The sequence below is a fragment of the Amia ocellicauda genome, chromosome 19 (genome assembly GCF_036373705.1).
Source record: "Amia ocellicauda isolate fAmiCal2 chromosome 19, fAmiCal2.hap1, whole genome shotgun sequence".
Classification (NCBI taxonomy): domain Eukaryota; kingdom Metazoa; phylum Chordata; class Actinopteri; order Amiiformes; family Amiidae; genus Amia; species Amia ocellicauda.
Window position 1 is genome coordinate 15,276,883 of NC_089868.1, and position 24,170 is coordinate 15,301,052.

Below are 24,170 nucleotides of genomic sequence, written 5' to 3' on the forward strand. Positions count from 1 at the left end.
GCTCTACATTTATATTTACAGAAGAAAGAGATTTCCAGGACAGCATTCTTGTTTGCAGGACTAAAACGGAAAACATTTAACTGAGATTAAATAAACCAAACCATTCATTTGATGCTCACAGAAAGACATATTTTAATCCTTTAGCGTTTTATTATAATTTTGTATCAAACAGATTATATAGAAAGTGCATCAGGAAAAAAAGCATGCACATAAAAGTACAAACGGCATATAAAGCTTTGCAGCAGAACAAAAGTAATCAGAAAAACTAATTTCATTGGCTCTTCTTATAGTTTGCGTACAATTTTCAACATGTAATTTGCTTGTGTTTTAACAGGGACAAAAATTGGCGGTCACAGTAAGTATGAATATGATTGTCAGCACTGTCACTCTGCCCAGCGATGGACTGGCATCCCGTCCTGGGTGTATTCCTGCCTTGCGCCCTATGCCTGCCGGAATCGGCTCCGGCTTCCCCGTGACCCTCGCCAGGATAAGCGGTTTCGAAGATGGATGGATGGATGGAGCACTGTCACTCACTGCTGTCCTCCATTTCCTCTGCAGACAGGAAGAGGCACTGGCGAGCTTGGGGCGAACAGGAAGTGGCTGTACTGCGGCCAGGGAGGAGGGTCCACCTGAGGAACTGGAAGGTAAATGCTAGGTGCAACTTTAAGATATGGTTGTCATATTTGCCTAACTTATTGTTGCGTCCTAAAACCCACTTCAGTTTTCTCTCTTCCTCCAACTCCACGCTCCTCTAAGCTGGCTGAGTCTGCACTGATACTCGGTTTATAAGTACCTTTTAAATAATTGACTGCCTGAAGACTGGATAGATGCTCCATGTCAATTTGGTAATTAAACAGTTTAAGGTGTTGGCTGTGTAAAGCCCTGGGGGCTCTCGGGCCCTGGATGATTGGAGCTGTGAAGCCAGGGTTAGGTTGAGTGAAGCCGTGTTTGGATGTCAGAGGATTGACTGGGATGAAAATATCAGCTTACAGATTCGAGGTCTGACTTCCTGAAAGTGGGTATTGTGTAACACTGTTGCCATCAAATTAAATACCTATAGACAGGCTTTGGGGGTAGAACCACACATACCCCCCCCCCCCCCCCTCGTACCCTCGCCTCTGCATTGTTCAGTGCTGACTGTATCTCAAAGGTTTTCCTCATTTATAGGGTGACACCTTAAAATCAAGTTTTAATGCAACAGATTATAATATATATATATATATATATAATTTCCAGCAGAGCTATACTTCTACACAAGAAACATCAGTAGTATGATGCTGATTTTCATTCCCAAACCCCAAACATGAAGCATGTAATATAATGTTTTATTTAAATTCCCTAAATTGAAGCAATTTTGGAAAGTATTATATTCAATACCGGGGGGAGGGAAAAAATTACTCCAGGAAACCCACTCCTTCTGTGTTATAATAATTGTTTCCACCTGATCATAATCATCTGTATCAGTTCCATCTGCGCATCGCAAACTCTGTCAGCGCAATTCACTCGCTCCACAGTGCCCTACTAAGATAAGGTACAAAGCACTGTTGCTCGTTGCCAGAAACAAATTGCCTGGAAGCCTGTTTAGACTTCCTGGATTCCCCCCTTTGTAACCACTATATATACTCAATAGCTTCTCTTCTTGTGTCCATCTGTGGTCAGATATCGAAAAGGAAAAGCATTAGGATTCAGAAGGGATGCTATTAAGTTCATAAGTAATGCCCCCCAGAGGAAGGTGTGTCCCTCCAGCTGGGACACCGTGTGAGTGATTGTCTGCTCCCTCCAGGTGATGCTCTGGTTCCTGGGATCTCTGGTGGCCCTCGCGGAGGGGGGTGTTCCCGGGGAGGGCCTGGGATCTGAGCCCAACCCTGCTGTCGAGGGAGGGCCCGGGAGCGTGGGCTGGACCCCCCCAGACAGCCTGGAGCTGGACGAGACGAGTGAAGACATTGATGTCCCCTCCTCCTGGGCCGGCCTCTTCGGTGAGTTTCCAGATCAGGACCGGACTGGAATCATTTTGTTCAAAATCGTAGGCGGTCATGACACCATTTTGAAATTTGGAAAATCAAACTATAAACTTGTAGAGCCATCTACATTGTAGGAAACCTTAAAACTAAATCAATACAGTTTTACATTTCATTATAAATAATACATTTATATAGTTTTCTCTAGGGACTATTGATTAGTTAGGTTGAGCTAATGATGACACCCTCATATCCTCAAGGGGGGATTGGCCAGAGCTTTCTCATTAACAGTCTTCGATGTGAAGTGCGTTTTAGGAAGAAACTTCCAGTAGAAACGTTCTATCCTAAAAATACAATTTCCATCAATGCCTAGCCAGCCATGAAGAAGCCAGAAAGTCTATAAAAGCAATAATGCGTGTCATTAGATTAGAAAGCCTGAACATCCCACAGCTGAACTCTTATCAAAGTCTACAGAGAGATATTCTGGAACTCCAGGTATTTGAGAGTCCAGGACACAGGATGCGAGATCCTTTATCTCCTCAAATAATCTTGTCTAGAATAATTCAAATGCATTCAGAACAAACAGCAAGTTTAAACACAACTGCATATATGGTATAACATTTACGCACACTGGATTTCCTAATTCCGATCGCCTCGGGAGCAATATTTGTGAAAGCCTCTTGCCTTTCTGGAGTTCAAACGCTGTCCATAAACACAGCGATAATGACATGCACTGACATGTGCGCAAGGTTGCTCTGGTTCAGCAACTGTAAAAAGAGGAATACGTGATCCACCCATTATATGAGCACACATTAAGGGAAAATTGATTTACTGATTCAAAAGTTCTCAGCCTGTGCACTGAGCGGGGAGAGGTTAGGCCTGTCTGTGCTTTGATTACACTGCAATGCCAGGCTTTTTTCAAGAAAAGGCCACAAAGACGACAATAAGAATTTGTCCTTGTTTTGTTGAAACACACACCAAAGAGCTCGGCTGGTGTATGTGTTCTTACGGATCAGTCAGCTTGTCTGAGGGGGTGGGGAGTTATCTCCACTGAAACAATAAGTTTCTCAATTAATTAACAAAGTACCACTGTGCTCCTCTAAAGTTTAGCCAAGGAATTCTCTCCCCCAATGCCAGTAATTCCCTACATGCACTGACAGTACATTCAGTAACGTTTCAGTGATAATCAGAAGAATTCACTCACTGCTAAGCGGGCCTTTCTGAAGACCTCTGTTTTCAATCTACTAATGCATTATTTTCTCATTGCCTCCTACATTGATAGTAACCTTGAGGCTGTTCAACACTAGTACTGAGTGATTTAGTGTAAATTAGTTGTTTTTCCTCTCTGTTTTGATATGAATATGGAGTTTGGCAGCAGCTACAATTGCAAAAGTAGTTTAGTTTTTTTTAATTAACAGTAGGTGCCCATTCATCCTGTATTTGACAAATGCAGGAAGTTAGGTAAAATTATATAAACTAAATAACCATACCACTCTGAGAAAAGGTCCTCAAATCCCATGTCCCTGTCTCTCCGCAGTCAACCCCCCGCTCCTAGAAGACGCGGAGGACCACCAGGGCCGATGGGAACGCTCTCCCTTAGACTCTGTCCAGGCCAAGGGCAAGGAGAGAAAGAGGCCCAAGGATGTCAAACGGGACTGCAGACTGAGGACTAAGACCCTGCGTGTGCGAGACCTGGGGCTGGGCTACGAGTCCGACGAGATTGTCCGTTTCAAGTACTGTGCTGGCTCCTGCCAGAGCAAACGCACTGAGTACGACCTCACGCTCAACGCGCTCATGAAGAACGGCCTCATCAAAAGCAAGGAGAAGGTGAGTTCCCACCCCTGCTGCCGGCCGACGGGCTATGAGGCCGTGACTTTCATGGACATCAAGAACGACTGGCAGTCGGTAAAAAACGTCTCTGCTAAAGAATGCAACTGTGTGGGCTGAGAGGCCAAAACATTCACCCTGCCAATGGAAAATGAAAGATATATATCTATCTATATCTATGTATATGTATATATAGATATATCTATGTATATATATGAAAAAGAAGAAAAATGGGTACTTTCTGGAACTTCAGCTTGGGAAGATGATAGTGATTTGAGATTTCTGAGGTGTGGAGACGGGGCAGAAACTCGCCTGGCATCACTGTTTCAGAGGCTCAAGCATCGCCCAGCAGTGGGTGAGGCTGACGGAGATTGCACCATGAGCATCGTGGAGTGTTTAATAGCGATTTGGGAACGTGCAGAATTGGGATAAGGAGAAGCAGTTCTGCATGTGCACAGGAGGGTTTTCGTCTGCTCTTCAACTCCACGTGGAAGAGAAAGTTCAGCACACAAGTTCAAGCCGTACCTAAACCTCATTATCTGCTCTCCTTTCGCCATCGTGATCCAATGGGCAGAAACGCTGGAGAGCCCAGAGAGGTAGAAAGGATGAGAGAGGAATAAGAAATATCTTCTGCATCAGTCAGATGGTGAAGTTCCACCGGGATGTTCTCCTGCAGTGGGCAAACGGGACTGTAACAGGAGAACTAAAGAACGTGCTGTTTGTCCCAATTCCTCAGAGACGCTTGGCTCCGATTGCTCTGTGGACACGGCACACTATAGACTGTGAGAAGGTTTCGCACTGCTGGGACATGAACCAAGGAGGGAAGGAACCTAATTCTTCATCACTTATGCATAAGGACGATGTGATATTGTGTGCAGGAAGAGTTAATCTGAGAGTATTTTTTGAACAGTGTGAGATGTTTGGACAGAGCGGATTTCACTTGTGTCAATTATTTTGTAACTATTCATCTAGTTAGATCATTGTGCCTCCCAATGACAACAGATTTGCAGGACAAACTCTGTTAGTATCACGATACACAGGGATGTACTTGTAAAGAACAGCAAGGCAACCTGGTCTGTCTAGCACTAAAGGTAGAAAGGATATTTATTATTCACGAGGCTACAGACTTAATGGCAGCTAAGAGATGGCTGCTTGACAACACACTGACGGCAGAATGACGGAACAGTTTGCTATACTAGACTTTTAGATAACGGAGGTGTGGACAGCCTTGCCCAGCCGAGACTTCATGGCAGCTTCTTCGGGGCAATGCTTCGAGAGTTTCTTTCATGCCATCAGGACCACAACGGAAAAGGACTACCACTACCCTGTCCCGTCTTCTTGTAAGAGTATGGTTATTGGCAAGTAATCGCCAAAAGGTACTTCTGCTACAAAATGTGCTTGTGACTTAAGGGATGGGAGTCAGACTGAGGGAGACGTGTTTGGGTAGAGCCTCACATCGAGAAGATGGGAGTGAATGAAGAGATCCAGCTTTCCTCCTCAGTATACTATCGACATGACCTTTATTTATTTATTTATTTGTTTTGCTTTGGAAAGAAGGTTTGTCCTTAGGTTTGGTGGTCACAGTAGCTCAACTGCAATCTACCCGACTCCTGTTGTCAGCGGCCCAGTGCTTACAGAAACATTGGACAATGACCGCCATACCTTTTCACAGTGATTTCGTGAGACTTCCTCGCAGTACAGTTAAATGAAGTCTCCGGGCCAGTGCATTCGCCATTCAGGACAGGGAAGGGTCATTTAGAGGGAGAAACCTGAATTACGATGGTCTGATTTAGTTGTTCAGTGTTTTGAATAGAATAAGGCAGACGCTCATAATTAGCTGAAACTCAATTTTGCAAAGGAGAGTCAGTAGATGGAATTAGATAGCAATTATAAAAGGCAAAACCTGCATCTGTGTTTCTACAATCAGCTTAGACTGCCTGTATTTCTAATATATTTCAAAACATACAGTAGTATATTAAGGATCCTTCTAAAACCTTTTATCCTAATAAATCAGTTAAGGCTGAATGTCTCAACTAGTAGAACAGAAATCAGTTTTTAGCACTGGCATTAAGTTAAAGCACCATTTTCTTGTGCTTGTACTACTACCTTCCTTCCAGGGTGGTTCTCTCACATTAATCCACATTTCAGGGTCAATTAACAATTGTGAAATTCTCACAGGAAAATAATGTTGTTTTCTGTTGAGCGAGTGTGTTTTTATCTTAGCATCTGTTTTCAGAAGAAGGCGAGTTATGAAGTTACCTGAAGATTTGTCTGTGTAAATGTGTGCTTCATTAGAAGTGGAAATAGGTGAAGTATTTTTGCTTTCAAAGGGAGTGTCTTACATACATTTACTCAATAGAGTAAAAACAGTAATTGTCAAAACTTGTTTCAGGCTAGTAAAAGAACCTTTAAGACTTTTTTTTAATTATACCATCTCAATTGATGGTGTAAATGATTGTGGACTAAATAAAGTTGCTTTGCTTTTGTTCAAAATCAGGTTTCTTTGTTTAAGTGTAACCATGGCTTTGCTACAGTGCTTACACCAAAGAGAAGTACAGATGCTTACAAGAACATTGCTTCTCTTTGCGGTCTGTATATATAGATTACAACACCGTAAACGATGTTATAACACGCCAAAGTAAAAGCTATTCAGATTCCTCCACAAGTACCTGACACAGACATCATGTGCTCTGAAATGCAGCTGATGTGGTTTTCAGCCCTTTTCCTAATTACGTTTGCTTTGAATGTTTAAAGTTTATACAGGGTAACTATCCAAATATTTCCATTTTTTGAAAGTGTAGAGTTTCGGAGTTCTAATTTTTCGGAGAATAAAGCTGTCAGACTAACAGCGGTGGCTGGGAATGAATCAGTACTTCCCATGCTGATCCCTAAAAGCCACAATGCGGTAAATTCATCTCAGTGATTACAGCGTTTACGTGTCCAAGTACAACACTTTGGAAATGAAAAATAGTGTTACAAGAGGACGGTGGTACTTACAGTAGTAGTAATAGCAGTCATTTGAACACAGGGCCTTAGTCATGCCTCAATCTTGCCCTCTTCTTTAAGAAATAGTGTGGAAAAAAAATCCATGATAGTGCAGCTTCTTCTTTTCTATAAAATGAATATTTTCACCTTTTTCTAATCGAGTTTCATCTTCCTCCATTAAAGGTCTCTTTATCAGTTTTTTGTATTGCTCTTCCTCTATAAAAACAATTGCCTGCTTCATGAAAAATTACCTTTAAGAACACAAGTCCCTGTAATAGCAGGTGCAATAACACTGGTTTTGTGGTTTATTTTCTTTTTTCACATCCTTAAAAATCAAGATCTCCCCTAATTCACAACAGGGTTTTAAATCCCTTTTAAGACAGAAAAGCCAAGTGCCTGTTTACAGAAAACCTGCATATATTTGAGAAGTGGTTTAGCTGCTACCTGGGGCAGGATTGTTCATTTCAAGGCTAACAGAGAGTCGAGGTTTCGCTGTCCAGTTCATTGTAATGTGGGCATCAAATTTGATCAACTTTTGTAATAATAATATATATAAAGGAATTTAAAAATGGCTGTTTACTGTGAGAGCCTTTTGAGCAATGAATGGATATATTTCTCTTTGTTCTTGTGTCCACTAAAGCTTTTATTAAATCTTTGTGCGCATCTTTGCATACTCTCAGTGGTTCCTCACGATTTATTGGCACAGTCGTATTTTATTGTTTGCATTGACTGGGAGAGGCAAGAAATCTGGAGACTCTACTGAGCTTGGTTTTCATACTCCCTTCTTGTCTTTGTTCAAGTTTGGCTGTGTATTACCGGATCATACTTTGAATTTGGGATGACAGCAGAAAATGTCTTCCTGAGCTCTGTAAAAGAGCTGTAAAACAGGAATGATACTCTGTTTTGAGAAATGTAAATATCTTATTTAATTCCTTCAAAGGCCAAAATCATTGTGTTCTATTGTGTTAAAATGCTGGTTAGAAGCTGACAAGAACGGAAATCAAAGAAGTCAAAGAAGAGATCAACAGTTCGTGTCATTACTGCTGAATTATTGAGTGTTTTTGACTTTCCTCTATAGGTTCAGAATTAAGTGTTGAGTGGGTCAGATTTGGAAATGAACTCTTATTTTATTCAACTCTCTATCTGTATCTTATGATTTGTTCTCCTTTTGGAGGAACGTGTTCAGGCTACCCAAGCTCAGTTACGGCTCACAATCGTGAAATTGAGTCATATGACTTGGCGTTTATTGCATTCGTAATTCACAGTTTATCTCAGTGCAGATTAAAGTGTTTTTGTCAACATTAGCAAGAACCATTGAGTGTCGAAAGATGAAGTAATCAAGTGTGTTTTCTTATCGGCTGCTGGCTCAGATAAATATGCCCGTGCCCTGCCAGCCCTTGAGTCCCACCACCAACCCTGCTGTCTGCCATCTTCATTTTGGAATTGCAATAATGTATTTATCGTAAACAAATGACTGACCTAGGGGGTATGGACAGGGATGTGAGGTGGGGTTAATCATGTCAGTAATGTTCAGTTTCAAGTGTTTCGAGCACAATACGAGCTCTGAGGTCACACAAACTGTTTACCGAAGATAGTTCTCTAGCACTGATTGCAGGGTGTCTGTTTGTCTAGACTGGGCAGCACCTTTGCAACAATATGTTTTCTCTCCTGAAAATGGAAGATATTTATTCACAATGTTGACATATTCAGAAGCTCTTATCCATATAATGAAAAAGCATCCTTTTAAAGCCCAGCGTCATTTACTGCAGGTGTCTGTGTTGTATGTATTTCGATCCTCTCGTTTGACAAGAGTTTGAATTGTAAATCGCCATGTACTCCACCGTACTTTCCCATTTCAAACTCGAAACTAGAGATAAATATAGCTTTGAGAGCCTAGATAACATCTGCACAACCCCAGAAAACCCCTTGCTTTCATTTTTCCTTTTCTTGAGTATGCCTGGTAAGAGTCATTATCAGATAAGTGACCTGTTCGTTTTATTCTGATGCCGTAGTGTCACGTTATTGTGAGAAAAGCTGTTGGTTTCACAATGCACAATCGTTATGGTCCGTGATTCAGGAAACTGGTAGCCCGTTGCATTTAGATGTATTAAGTAGTACAGAGGGGCTTCTTACAATGAATGAAACCGCAATAGGGAACAGGTTTGTACTGCGATTCGTAGGAAGGTCATAACTTTGATTTGGTCTAGCCCTAAATGAAAATCCATTCTTCTCTGCCTAACTCACGATTAGAGTCAAAATGTGTTTGTTTTACGACAGAGGTTTCCTACCCTTGTCCTGTAGGACCCCTTTGTCTGTTGTTTTGTTCCAGCTAAGCTCTTGGTCTTGCTAAAATCTTTAATTGAACTATTGGATTCTGGATTTTGGTTAGATTTTGGATAAGGTTATTAGTAGCAGAAGTAGTAGATATTAACACTGAGCCTGTATCAAGTAGCAGGTTTCAGAACCAACTGAAGTATGTTCTTTCAATGACCTGGAATTGGTCCCCTTAAAACTGTTACATTGACTTGATTCATTTCTGATCCACAATAGCCTATAGTTAAGTTTAAATATCGATATCTACCGTGATAACATTGTTTTGTGTCTTTTCAAGGTTAATTTAATGCTGCAGGGTGTGGCTCAGTCAATCTACCCCAGCTCCTTTCTCAGTAAAGCTATTTTAAAGGAAAGTGGCTGATGAACACAGACGCGCGCACACAAAGCAGGACACCGCAGTTTGTGATTGCGAAGCCCAATGCAGGTGCTGTGTGGAGCTGTCATGGGTTAAAGTTGTGGTTCTGGGGGTTTGTGGGGTTCATTTCACCCACAGTCTGTGATTAGCTGAGAGCTTTCTTCATGGCTTTGTCAATTGTTTAAGCATAAACTGAACATCACCATTGGATGCTGTGCATCTTCTTGCATTATTGTTCTATAGGCAAAGTATTTATTACATTTAAGTTATTTATTTATTATTGTTTTTTTTTTTATCAGACTTATTCTTATGGATATCAGATTTCTATTTATTATGTGGCCATGTATCTTTTGATTTACTCTCGATTATTGTTTGTATTTGATGTTTTTTTTGTTTTTGTTTATTGGTGTTACTTTGATATTTGCTTTTCAGTTTTTGTTTTGCAAAGATTCAAACAGCAAGACCTCTTTAGCGTGAACTGAAAGGCACAAACAAAACCGGAAAAGTGGAAACAAATGATTTACTTACAGTGACCCAAAGCTGGTACAGTTCCCCCGCCAGCGCTAACTGGGATCTTCAGGGACCAGGCAGTTCATTTCCTCAGAGAGAGATTTTGAATTGACTATCATTTTGCTATTTTGGTCTTTCTGTTGTTCAAATTCAGAGGCTACATATATATATATATATATATATATATATATATAATTTTTTTTTTTTTTTTTTTTTTTTAAAGAACAAAATCCCTGTCGCACAATGCAAATTCAGCTTCATTTTTTTTTTTTTTTACTTCAGTATTTAAAAAAAAAATGAATTTATTATTCAATAAAGGATTTATTGTTATAATTGTTATTATTATATTATTGTCAATATTGATTACTTTTGTAAATGTTTCCTGAACTCTATTTTTGTACAATGCCATTTCCTGCATAGGAATAAACTTTTAAAACCGAAATGCACAGTGATGATTCTTTTCCAATGGCGCTGGGCCAGCTCTGCTGTCCTAGAGATGCCGGGCCCCAGCCCAGCTGTGTGTGCATCGGGCCGCCTTGTCCTGCTCACACGCCCCAGCTGTACAACCTGATTTTGCTGTGTTGCTTTCGTTCCAGGAACAACAACAAAAAGTTGTCCCAGGACGATCATCCCCTTAACCAATAAACATGAAGATTATTAAAACCACGGTTATGATATCACAAACAACGACTCCACATTGTTTGAAAAAAACAGCGGATGTTTGAACAGGGAGATGCGATTGGAGCTTTTATTTTGGCAAGAATTTAACAATAAATCATTTGCATAATTCAGTGTTCTGTTAATACAAATATTAATGTCATAACTTGCTACAACTGCTATGTAGTACATGTAGGCACATTTTTGTGCAACACCGCAAACTCGGGTCATGCCATTCCAGCTACAGCAACGCAGCCACATTACACGTTCAACACATTTCAGAACGGCACAGTAAGGCTGTGGTTGGGTTATGGCACACACAACATTGCTGCAATGTTTATACAGTGTTGATTCTGTCAAACATAACATTGTAACAATATTACCGTATCTTACACTTGAGTTGTGTAGATGTTTCTTAATTACATTACCAGTAGTGTTATATGTACATTAGTTTTTTACATGTATTCATTTTACTGTTCTTTTAATTCAAACACATCTGTAATAAGTATCTGTCTGTAATAGTCATTATAAAAACAATCAATGCTTTTCTCACATTATTCAAATACATTTTTACATACTTAGGAGTTGGAAATTTATGTCCCAACATAATTTCACAAGACTGTTGCAATGTTAAAGCAAAGTTACACTTAAGTTGTGAAATGTTGAATGCAGGTCAGTATGAAGGAATGTTACCTTTAAATTCAAATTATCAGCTGGAAAATACCTAAGTCTATCAGCAGCAAACAGGGCCCCATCGATGTGAATGTTTTGTTGAGTAAATTCTGGTAGCTTGATTTAGATCATATCATACCCCCAAAGGGCAAGGGACAGCCTGGGAGCTGCACGTCTCTGTAAACTGCTTTACAAGTATGTTTTGTTCTCTTATCTCAACACCATCAAGTTTTGATTGGCTTTTTCTTTTGCGAAGACTACAAAAGGCAGCTGATGAACGCTTGCTGGCAGCGAAAAAAGACGCCTAGTGTTGCACAGTCACAATCTCCCTTCATTGAGACACAATCTGTAATGTTCACATCTGATCACTGTTTACAGAACGAGACAGAGAGGGATTTTTCTGTGAGGGGGTGATGTGAGTTTGATCCTGATCTTGGTAAAGAAAACCATAATAATAATAATACCGTTGGCAGCAGGTGACTAAATATCATTTCTAAGCAGCAGTGCAAGTGTTCGTGGATGTGAGGGAGCCCAGCTGTGTGCTTGTCCTCGTCAAAGCCTGAGGAACGTGCCTGTCTGAGAATACCTTCAGCCTCTCGCATGGAAACAAACCCACAGCCGGCTCCACCCCATGTCCCCCAGGGCCCTTGTGATGGCACAGACCTCCAGGTGGGTAAATGAGCGTGAAGGTGCAATGACTAAAAAGTTGACACAACGGTGAGATCAGCTTTAAGAGGTGGCCTTCGACACGGAGCGGGAAAACACAGAGACAGATTGTTAAATCTTCCATCATGACTCATCTGTTCTCAATCAGACTAATTCTTACCCCTATTTCTCTGCTTATGTAACCAATCCAAAGCCTGCCTGTGTGCTTTACCAACATTAGCTGTGTTTAATCGCCTGTTTTGCAGTTAAATATATGTTGAGGTTGTCATTTTTTCCCCTTTACCTCTGTTACTTCAGGGTCCCGCTCACTTGGTACGATTGTGCCTTTGTATACATGCCCTCCGTCAGAAAATGTGGTGCATCTTGAACACATAAAGTAACGACAGTAAATGTACATTAGTGTCACATAGATGGAAAACAACGCAGGTCAATTTAATTAGGCTTTTACTTGATTTAACTAGGTAAATAATGGAACCTATTGTCCTGTAAGTGTAGTCTTAAATGCTTCAAAGGACTTGAGGAACTCAACTCACATTGTGGTCAGTTCTAGAATAATAGTATATGTTTTTTATGAATATGTATGTTCACCCCCAAAGTAAAATACTTATTAGGAAATAATTGTTTTAGTTTCATTTTGGTTTCATGAGAAATTCCCTTTTAGGTTCCACCGAGATAGGGGCTAACCTGGCACATGGGCTTGGGCTGGGTTTATCCGACCCTTACTGTTCACTGTAGGAGAGTTTCGGATCTCCCTGAAAGCAGAGAATGACCTACAGCAACTGCAATGCAAGCCCTGGCCCTGATCCAACGGCTTCCCTGTGACAGAATGGAGTCGGGGCGCTCTAAAGAATCTCACAGACCGTGTATTGGAGAATTCGATGTGCTTTATCATGAGTGAGCATGTGAAACCAACATTATGCCCGGCACATTAACGCCTCCGTGATGTAGGCGCGGGGCAAGTGTCTTCACATCTACACAGAGGTGCGATCATAAAAGAGCTACTGTAGCTACCATCTGTCCTCAAATGAGCCCCAAACAAAGCCCAGCCCTAACTTCTTAACCTGTACTCGCATTTTTTAAATATATTTTTACCCCACCAGACTCCTACAGTAGGTCACTTTTACCAGCACTGAGATATCAGAGCTGCAATGGGAATGCCATGTGCTGTCGGAAAGACGCAAAGCTTCTATGGTGAGAAACGCTTCACTTACAGCGTGTTGGCATGTCACACCTCGGAGTTCATCTCTTTTCACTCCATTTCTCTGTCACTGTTTAAATGTCACAAACAAGCTGTGTGCCTCACCCGCCCCTGCAAAGTGTAGATTTACGAGTGTGTGCAATACCCGAGGCTCCATGCTTCTAGACAGATGATTGCAGTATTGGAAACAGATGTGCAAAGGCTCAGACTTGGTTAAGGATGTCATGTTTGATTTTTCATTTATTCATTATGCGGATGAGAGGCAAAGAAAATTGGCTCGAGTCACACACTTTCTGGGCCAGATTTATAACATTTTTGTGTTTTACCAGAAGCATTTTACAAATGCGCTTGTCAAATTTGGGGGTTGAGAATTTCTAATTTCAGAAAATGAGGATACTTCCATGCCTGTGCTGTCCCTCTCTTAAAAACCACAAATGTAGTAAGGACTTAGTAAAAACTCAAGGAAACTGTATTCTGAGTTTTTAGAAGATGTCATTCCTAAGGACCAGGGATCAATATTTCTTAGGAAGAACTCATAGGAGGAGAAGTAAAGCTGTGTATTACAATTGGAAGATCGTATTATTTTCTTTTCTGGGTCAAGCTGTTGTAGCATTCTTTCCAGTGAGATTAAACCAATATTGAACAAAAATAAAAATAGCTTTAATTTGTTTACCTAACATTTGTGCTATGGTTTCAACTTCAAAGTAGCAACAGGAAAGCATATGCAGTCCGTGGGTGTGGGCCTGTGTGCATGTCCAGGTGTCAGAGTTATGTATGTGAGGGCGGGGGCTCATGTCTTTGTCACCTTTCCCTGGGTAAATATTGCATGAGTGGGAAATCCCTCAGAAGTGAAACACAAATACCAAAAAGGTGCTATAGACAAGAAACAGATGATGAGTAAAAATAGGCACTATTAACTACACCATTAGTATACAATAACTGTAATAAACAGAAAACAAATCATGGATTAGCAGAGATTGACGAGTTGATGCTTCCAAAGAAAGGAAAGATTATTTCACAGGGTTTCTCCCTTTGATGAAATAGAAACAGGTCCAGTCAGGATTCAGTTATCTGCAGGTCCTGACATCAGACATAGCAGCCCTGTTCTGTACAGGACATTCCCTATTAAACATAGTCCTGCAGTCCTGCTTTTAGGCAAGAGATCTGAGCTGTAAATGGATAATAGTGAAAGGTGCTTTTGTTTATATACTCTGTAAATGCTTTGCTGTATCTGCACCAGTCTTGTTTTTTCCACCCCAGATAGCATCTTTAACAAGAAATTGAAATGTTCTCATCTTTTCATGGTTACTGATCCATGTTCCAGATTAGATCCTCAGTATGTATGACCCATGAAAAGCGTGTAATTTAAGAACAATATAAGAATTCTGATAAAATACTGCTAATTCTATTTGATTTAATCCCCCTTGCTCTGCCAATTTGTTTTGAAGGTACCGAAAGTTGTTTCGCAGTGCCCTCTACTGGAACATACTCTCCACTGCTACACGCTTATAGATGAATTGGGGAGTATACTTGTAAACACAGTGTAAAATAGGCTTTGCATCAATATTAACCAACTGATAATGAAGCGTTTATAAGAAAACTAAAAACAAGCACCCAAACCGTGACCAGTGGCCCACCGGAGTTAGTTAACACCATTTCTCCTCACCTAATTCGGGAGGCAAACAAAAACTACCAGCTGTTGCCTCTGGCCACATGCTGTTTTCCATTCATAATAAATAAACACCACCTAGTGGCTTCCAGTATGAAATGCTTCAACAAAACTGTGTCTCATTCAATATCCAATAATTAGGCCTGCACTGCAACTGTCTTTAGTTCCTGCTTGTTCTTGGGGCGTTTTACCGTCAGTTTACAGTTTTCAGTTTGAGTCTACACTTAAAGCACATCTTGATGGTTTCCTTTCCAATCCATTGTGGTGGCGTACAGAGCCAGAATGATGACAATTGTGTCTCTGTCCAAATATCTATGGACCTACAGTAACTGTATATTGCAACGGTGACTGAAACATCAACATACACCGGTACAAGTCCACAGTTGTAAGCTCATGGTATTAACTAGGTTTCATTAAATTTGTATTCAAGCAGCATTTCTCCAACCTTTTCCAGCCTAAAACATGACTCAATTTGTATGGCAGTCCATAAAGCCAGGAGATTTGAACTCGCACCTTTTCAGCCTCCTCTCCATTGGGCATCACCGACACAAAGGGCAGGGCTCTTGATTAGGAATACATTAGGTAGTGACAGAGGTCAGAGGTCAGGTCCGGGGAGACACCCTGATTTCCTCACCCCTCCAGATTGTGCCAGCGCTGATTCATGTCTTCCTTCTTGAGCTCTCACTCAGGGTCAGTTAAAGGATTACTATTTTTAGCAGTTTTGAGTAAAAGTGCTGTTTTCAACATTAAGGGGATTCATGTTTGAAGATAATTATTGTGAAGCTCATTAATGCTACGTGTGTTCATGGTGTGAATAAGTACTCCAAACACTAAGCCTTTTAAAATAATAATTTTATTTGAAATGTTTGCCTTTGGCTGTACTGTACATTTAATAAGCCTACACACTACCCTTCTCGATTAGTTAAACCCTGGATACTCTGTGGAAAATCGGGCATGAAAGTTATACTGAGGGAACCAAACATAAAATGTCTTATCAATGAAATACTGGAATACAGCTTGTGGTTTAAAAGCAAAGGAGATGATGTTTTTTTGACAGAAATAAAAAAATTAACTGTAAGCTACCAGTTCCCTCATATCTCTTGAATACATTGTTTAGCAATGAGGATATATCAGCTTCCATCGTAAAACTGAAATCATAGGAAAATTGATTCCAGTTTGGTCAGATTTCCCAGTGTCATCATCTTAAAATGTCAATCCAAGGTTGACTTATCTTTAAAAAGCTGAAAACCATATTTTATTCAGTTGACAATGTGAATTTTATATGATCATTCATAGACGATTTGTTGTTGTGTGACTTTTCCACAGTGAAGGAGTGGAGTATGAATTGGTTCCAATCGCAATTATGAAAATGTCATAAGTGTGTGAGTTTTGTGTTAATTCCCACTTGTGAAACACAGGTCAAGGTAAAACACTAACATATTGCTCTGCTGGATAGAAATCTTGTTTCTGTTTGAGCTCTTGCACTTTTCAATGCTCTGGAGAGTGTGGTAGTAGTTAAGACTATACACCCGTAGGCAACACTTGATGGAAACCGCAACAGTAGCTGAGCAAAATTAAAGAAAGGTCCAGTGAATAAGTATATTTTCTGATGTATTCATAGATTTTCCCCTGCAGTATTAATTTTAATTACATTTTGTTTTTGAACACTATGAAATACATAATTTAACACAGAATAAGCACTTTTAACAGTGCAAGGAGCCTGATTGTCAGTTTAATGGACATCAGAAGCTACAAACCTTTTCCCATTGTTAACAATCCCTTTTAATGAGACTGTTTTGTTTTTTTCCAAGATGGCATTAGCCTCCTGAATGATTTATCAATGTATATGTTGGTTTGATTGATCTCTTTCAGTCTGAACTGTCCATACATAGCTCAAATTCACTAATACTCTTCTTCATATACAATTTGTTTTTGTCAAAATGCAGTATTCTGCTTCATCAATTATAGATGTGGATCCAAAACAAAACTAAGGGAGCCCCTGGGGGTAGATATTGAATGTTTAAATTACTTATTTATGGACTCTATGTATTTCTCTCTGAGCATCCCCACCTGATACTGATATTGAATGTTTAAAATACTAATTTCTCTGAGTAGCTCCACCGTTTTTGCCAGTATATCCTTTCTGTTAGAAGCAAGACAGAGCATGTCTTTTCAAATTGTTCATGGCCGGGATCTTGTATGGTGAATATAAATGTAAATGGGCACATGTTTGTTTTTTTCTCAACAATTGTGACATTTATTTTTAGTTCTGACTCAAAAATACATTCCACTAGATTTTTGTTAAAACATAAATTTGCATTTTTATAAAAAACAATATTCAATCATATACAATACAGAATGGTAAAATATAAATAATATTTACAATCAAGTACTTCCCAGCATGCAACACAGGCAAAGCAGACCTCTTAACATATTATAGAGGGTTTGTAAACAATATAGTCATTTCTCCTTCTTGATTTCACTGAGGGGAACAGAGCATTTTGCTTCTTAAAACAAAATGTCTCAATGGGGTTCTAAAGGATCTATAAAAAAGCCTACATCACAAAAATAATTTCCTTAACCATACAACTTTCTAATGTTTCTGTCTTTAAATATATGCAAGACCTAAAGAAAATATAGGTCAAAATAAATGTATTGCAAATTTGCAATACTTGGTTTAAACATTGTTCTTGTGTTACACAAACACAAAAAAGCAAGTCATTTAATGAAAGTGAGACAAATCTGGGTTAAGATCACATTGTATATTTATATTGGTTCTTCAACCATCTTCATTACTAATTCTTTGAAAGAAATTGATACAATGCCTTGTTTTATGCTAATCTTATTTGCATCTCTTGTGAAATGAAACTGAATTAGACACTACACTTCCCAAAGAACTGTTTGTAGGCTGTGGTTTAAAAAGTTAATGATTCCATATGTATTTGTATGCAATAAGATATTTTGCTCTAATTACTTTGATAATATTTTGTAAAGCCTTTCTTGACCCATATTTAATATAGGCACCAACCATTTTCTATTTAAGAACATTTAACATGTTATAGTTATGTTGTTATTGTTCCCATGTTTATGCTTAATATTGCCATTCTTTCATTAAATCAATTGAGTGTAAAAAGGAACTAGATAAGATACATATCCACTGCCTTAATTTTCATTCACTATCAAAACTTTGTTAATGATGTCTCACCTATAGACTTCTAACTTTAGGGAATGGAAAATATATATATAATTCATCCCTGGTTTGAAAATCTAATCAATGTGTGTGTGTGGCACACAAATCAGTTAGGAAATAGTAATAACCAAGGTTTTGTTCAAATATAAGGAATTTGAGAATTGTATGCATTTTATCTATTTTTTTAATTGATTTCTGCACCCCCTAGCAGAACTCTTTGTAATTGTCGGAAGCTTTCCTCCAGGATTCATTTATTTTGCAGATCATATTCACAATAATGAGACCTTTGCATATGAAATAATTAGATTGATTCAAACATTTAAAATGACAAACACCATTGATGCAATTTTGTATCCGAGATGTGAACATGATCTTGCTGCCATGCCAGATCCCATTCCGAATGACGTGAAAATGAGCCCATGCGCTAGTGGCTTTTAATCTGCACAAACAAGTTACTACAATGAAGTAATTGTCACTAGTTGATATTATTATTATAACTTGACAGCTGATCACATTCCTATGTAAATTTAGTTGTTTGATGTACTGTTTGAATTTAATCTTGAGCTCAATGCATTCAGTTTACCTATTCTTTTCATTCCTAATTCAGAGCACCATATAGTGTATTATACATTACTTCTGTCTGAACTATAAAAATACATATATACTCATGTAGGCTACGCATATGGCTTTTTAAAAATACCTTAAAAAATAAACACTAAATACATTTTTCAGAGGCACAAGAAGTCGGGGTGCTGAAAGTGCATGTGACTATATCGAAGTGTCTGTCTTGTGTGCACTCGGGCTCAGCACACCCCGCAGGGGCAGGCGATTCCTGCAGTATAGGACACAAGACCGGCTTGCTCTGTGCTGGATTAGTGACCATAGGTGTCCCTTTCTCCAAGTCAGGAGAGGTTTCCTGCTGGATGCTAAAAGGGTGGAAATTGACCCGGGACATGTCCAAATCCCAGGTTTGTTGAGTAGTGAAGTCAGTAAAAGATTTAGTCCTGGTGATGATCTGCTTTTGATCCTTTGTGCGCAGGGAGGCATAGCTGGTGGAGATGCTGTTGACATAGGAAGGTGCTGTCTGCTGGCTGCTCATCCAGCCCTCCTTGCGCGCATGGCTCTCTCTGGCCACGCCGATGGTCCGCTTCACCCGCTCGCATCCTTTGATCAGGAGGTTTTTGCGGCACAGGATGTAAACCCAAGGGTCCAAGATGGGGTTGAATGAGGCGAATCTGATGACCAAGAGATCGCTGCGGTAGTCAGGTTTTCCACCTGCTAATATGTGTGCCGGACCGTAGAGCTGGTTCACAAAGATGCGCACCTGGGAAACACATGGGAAATTGGACTGGAGTAAGAGTGTGCTTCTATTCAGGTATCACATCTGTTTAATGGACGTTATCTTTTAGCAGCAAAGCGCTCCAGGCTTTTCACATCCACACCAGACAGCTTAACAGAAAAAAAAATATATGCTGTAATTCTGAAAATAGGATAACCTATTCAATGCACTTTCTGTGCAATAGTATTTATAATATTAAATGATTGCAATTCTGGTCCTTCTAACAAGCTTTGAAGAAATACATATTGAAAGTTTTTGGATATTTTGTTTCCAGGTTTCTAGGTGAACGTGCACAAGGGGCAGACTCTGAAAACTGCACCTCAACCCCCCCAGCACAAGAGAGAACATATGCGCCTATTCCAATTAAAGTGCACTGACTTATTTTCTACTCACCACTAATGGGATGGAGCACACCAGGAATACGATGGTCATGAAGATGAGCAGCCAAAACATCTGGGTCTCCGTGGCCGAGGTGACGCTGTGCAGCCTAGGGAACCTGCGCCTGGACCCCCCCTGTCCCGACACCTCCGCTCGCACCAGCCGGGCTCTCTGGCGCATGCGCACCAGCGAGCCGCACACCGCCAGGTTACACAGCACGGTGACGGCGATGAGGGCCAGCATGAACCCCCCGTACAGGAACGAGTACGAGGCGGCGACGGGGTCGGTAGCCCGCCAGTCCAAAAAGCACCAAGTGCCAGGGAAGTGTCTCCTGTGCCTCCCGAACCCGAGGCTCGGCAAGAGGCACAGCACGATGTTGGCAAGGTAAGTGGCCACCAGTGCCAGCCTGGCCATGGTCCGGTCCACGTACCGCGAGTAGAAGTAGGCGTGGTTTATGGCCAGGTACCTCTCGATGGCCATGGCACACAGTATGGACATCCCAGCGGAGCCGAAGAAAAGCATGGAGAAGGAGAAGAAATGGCACAGCAGTTCTCCTCCGGGCCACCTGTTTGTAACGTAGGTGGCGATCACCACCGGGCTGGTGAAGCACGTCCCCAGCAGGTCGGTGACGGCCATGCCGCACACCAGCGTGTAGAAGGTGGTCTCCTTCTGCTCCTTCTTGGAGGTGCACAGGACCACGATGGCGACGAGGTTGCTCAGGACTCCCACGGCGAACATGGTGGCAGAGGTGGCCACAGCCCCGGCCTGCAGCCGCAGTGGCACCGCCGGGGAGGCGTTGGATGAGACGTGGAAAAGCGGACCCAGTTCTGTGAAATTCATGGCGGCAGCTTTCGGGAGGGGGGACATGCCCCAGAGCCCCGGTGTCAGCGCGGAGTGATCTACACTAGCTTCAGCCCAGACCCCATGCAGTCGCACCCGCGCCTCTCGCCGTGCACGGAGATTGACAGTTGTTTTGATCGTCCACGTCTTCCCTGGACTGGAAAAGCTGCAGAAACTCGGGAGGACGATCAAAACAGTGTCTTTCCAGAGGAAGTAATGTGGCTAAAAGTTTCCAACACAAAAAGTCCCTTGTTTTCGCATCTTCGTTTTGGATGCTACCTTTTGCTGAAACCTGTTAGGCTTGAATCCAGTTGCAGTTCTTTCAGTACCCAGTTCTTACGTTATCCCTGTGGTTGTTGCTCTGCGGGGCGGTGCGGTGGAGTTGCGCGCTCGGCTGGCAGTGCTGGGTGGGTGCCCGGTGCTGGGTGCCCGGTGGTGTTGTATGCTGGGTGCCCGGTGCTGGGTGCCCGGTGGTGTTGTATGCTGGGTGCCCGGTGCTGGGTGCCCGGTGGTGTTGTATGCTGGGTGCCCGGTGCTGGGTGCACGGTGGTGTTGTATGCTGGGTGCCCGGTGCTGGGTGCACGGTGGTGTTGTATGCTGGGTGCCCGGTGGTGTTGTATGCTGGGTGCCCGGTGCTGGGTGCACGGTGGTGTTGTATGCTGGGTGCCCGGTGCTGGGTGCACGGTGGTGTTGTATGCTGGGTGCCCGGTGGTGTTGTATGCTGGGTGCCCGGTGCTGGGTGCACGGTGGTGTTGTATGCTGGGTGCCCGGTGCTGGGTGCACGGTGGTGTTGTATGCTGGGTGCCCGGTGGTGTTGTATGCTGGGTGCACGGTGCTGGGTGCACGGTGGTGTTGTATGCTGGGTGCCCGGTGCTGGGTGCACGGTGGTGTTGTATGCTGGGTGCCCGGTGGTGTTGTATGCTGGGTGCCCGGTGGTGTTGTATGCTGGGTGCCCGGTGCTGGGTGCACGGTGGTGTTGTATGCTGGGTGCCCGGTGCTGGGTGCACGGTGGTGTTGTATGCTGGGTGCCCGGTGCTGGGTGCACGGTGGTGTTGTATGCTGGGTGCCCGGTGCTGGGTGCACGGTGGTGTTGTATGCTGGGTGCCCGGTGCTGGGTGCACGGTGGTGTTGTATGCTGGGTGCCCGGTGCTGGGTGCACGGTGGTGTTGTATGCTGGGTGCCCGGTGCTGGGTGCACGGTGGTGTTGTATGCTGGGTGCCCGGTGGTGTTGTATGCTGGGTGCCCGGTGGTGTTGTATGCTGGGTGCCCGGTGCTGGGTGCACGGTGGTGTTGTATGCTGGGTGCCCGGTGTGGTGCGCTCAGCTCTCCGGTGTCCGGTGCCTCCGCCGGCACGCGCTGCTTTTAAAGCGGCGCTCGCGCTGATGTCAGTGCTGCTCGTGACGTCACGCACCCGCAGCCGCGTGCCGCTCCGAGCGCTGACACACACTGTGCTTCATTGCACTTCTTCTCTTATTGGAATTGACTTTGAATCACTTTTTTCCGTGCATTTGCGCCTTTGTGAATAGTCCATACACAGTCCATACACAGATTATATATATATATACGAAATCGATTGAAACTTTCAATATTTGGCTGTGCAAATAACGTTTCGTGACAATCAAAGCATGAGCTTGTCAGTAACATGCAATAATATTCACTGTACCTTTTTAGAGTAAATATTGATTCAAGTAAGATTTTTTTGTTACTTACTGAAAATTTAGACTGCATTTTCTTTTCTAATATTATTAGTGATTTATTTTTTTCAATAATCATACAAAACTGCCTCTTTGGTATTTATGCCATGTATCAATGTGCAGCATCACAAGAAAGGTGTTGGTGTCAACTTTCTATTTAAATCTATATAACTAAATGTACTGTAATGTTGTTTGTATATGACGTGTACCAGGTTTAAATACTGGTAGTGCAAAGTTTAATGTTTTTAATGCTTAAAAGTAGAATGTACATATTGTTTATGAAGTGGAATTTTGAGGTTTTTCCAGTCCTATCAATTTTTAAGAACAGATATGGTTAAATACGCTTAAAGCAACCTTTAGTCTATCTAGAGCGTACATATAGTAGTTCAGGATATTTAGAGTATTGCTTTTCTTTTTTGTAAGCGATTACAGCACCCTCAGGAAGAAGTGCCCTGTGTTTTCATGTAGTCTTGATGTCTACGTAATGTTTCGTCATCACAAGCACCTTGTTACAGTATTCATCAACAGGATTGTGCATAATGGTTTGTGGAGCAGGCCTTCAATTAATAGATCCATAAACACCTTTTATTTTGCTAGTATTGTAACAATGTTTTCGTTTCTTTTTGTTTTCAGCAGACAACGTGAGGAATCATGCAATTTGCTTATCTGTAGTTTACTGTGAATTATGTGTTTAATACAATTGTAAGTATACCCATAAAATAAATACAAGAGACTGACACTGAAATATCCATAGCTGATCAATAGTGACCTATTAGTATTATACCCTCACCATTTTTGTTTCTCAACAAGTTTAACTATTCATTAGTCAGATTCCTTTGTCCAGAAATAGGATTTTCCAAGATTGGATTACAAGATACACTATGCAGTTCAAAATTATGTATATTACTTTTAAATTGATGGACGTGTTTAGTGTATTATGGATTCATAGTAAGATGTATATTTGTCTTATCTGCTAAAAATAAAGGTGATTTTAAACATTAAACAAGGGAACACTGCTAACTACAACCACTTCAGTGCTTGCTGCACAGGAGGTTACATTAACCTATAGCCTCCATGGGTTTGTAAATGGTTTTGTGTGAAGGTGGTGTGGTCCCTTATTATGTATTTATTTATTTTATTTTCTTATTTTAGCATTTGCTGACTTGGCTTCTGTGGACTGACATCTTGAAATCTGAACCTGCAATATTAGTGCAGGCAAGCTGTAAAGACTGATCTACTCCATTTACGATGTGGGATTCACTGGTAATATTGTCTAAAAAAATAAAAACAATTCCAGCTTGTTTTTTGGGGGTTATTAGGACATGTTATTTACACCGATCAGCCATAACATTATGACCACTGACAGGTGAAGTGAATAACACTGATAATCGCGTTATCATGGCACCTGTCAGTGGGTGGGATATATTAGGCAGCAAGTGAACATTTTGTCCTCAAAGTTGATGTGTTAGAAGCAGGAAAAATGGGCAGCGTAAGGATCTGAGCGACTTTGACAAGGGCCACATTGTGATGGCTAGACGACTGGGTCAGAGTATCTCCAAAACTGCAGCTCTTGTGGGGTGTTCCCGGTCAGCAGTGCTCAGTACCTATCAAAAGTGGTCCACGGAAGGAAAAGCGGTGAACCGGCGACTGGGTCATGAGCGGCCAAGGCTCATTGATGCACGTGGGGAGCGAAGGCTGGCCCGTGTGGTCCGATCCAACAGACGAGCTACTGTAGCTCAAATTGCTGAAAAAGTGAATGCTGGCTCTGATAGAAAGGTGTCAGAACACACAGTGCATCGCAGTTTGTTGAGTATGGGGCTGCGTAGCTGCAGACCAGTCAGGGTGCCCATGCTGACCCCTGTCCACTGCCGAAAGCGCCTACAATGGGCACGTGAGAA

General features: G+C 41.7%; 1 protein-coding gene across 1 annotated transcript; it reads left to right on the top strand.

The window, feature by feature from the left end:
- The first annotated feature begins 503 nt into the window (after positions 1 to 503).
- Positions 504 to 10,188, top strand: artn (artemin). The gene is made up of 3 exons (XM_066692686.1): positions 504 to 644; positions 1,784 to 1,976; positions 3,496 to 10,188. The coding sequence occupies exons 1-3, from the start codon at positions 504 to 506 to the stop codon at positions 3,903 to 3,905; spliced, it is 744 nt and encodes a 247-aa protein (XP_066548783.1). The 3' UTR covers positions 3,906 to 10,188.
- Positions 10,189 to 24,170: the final 13,982 nt, after the last annotated feature.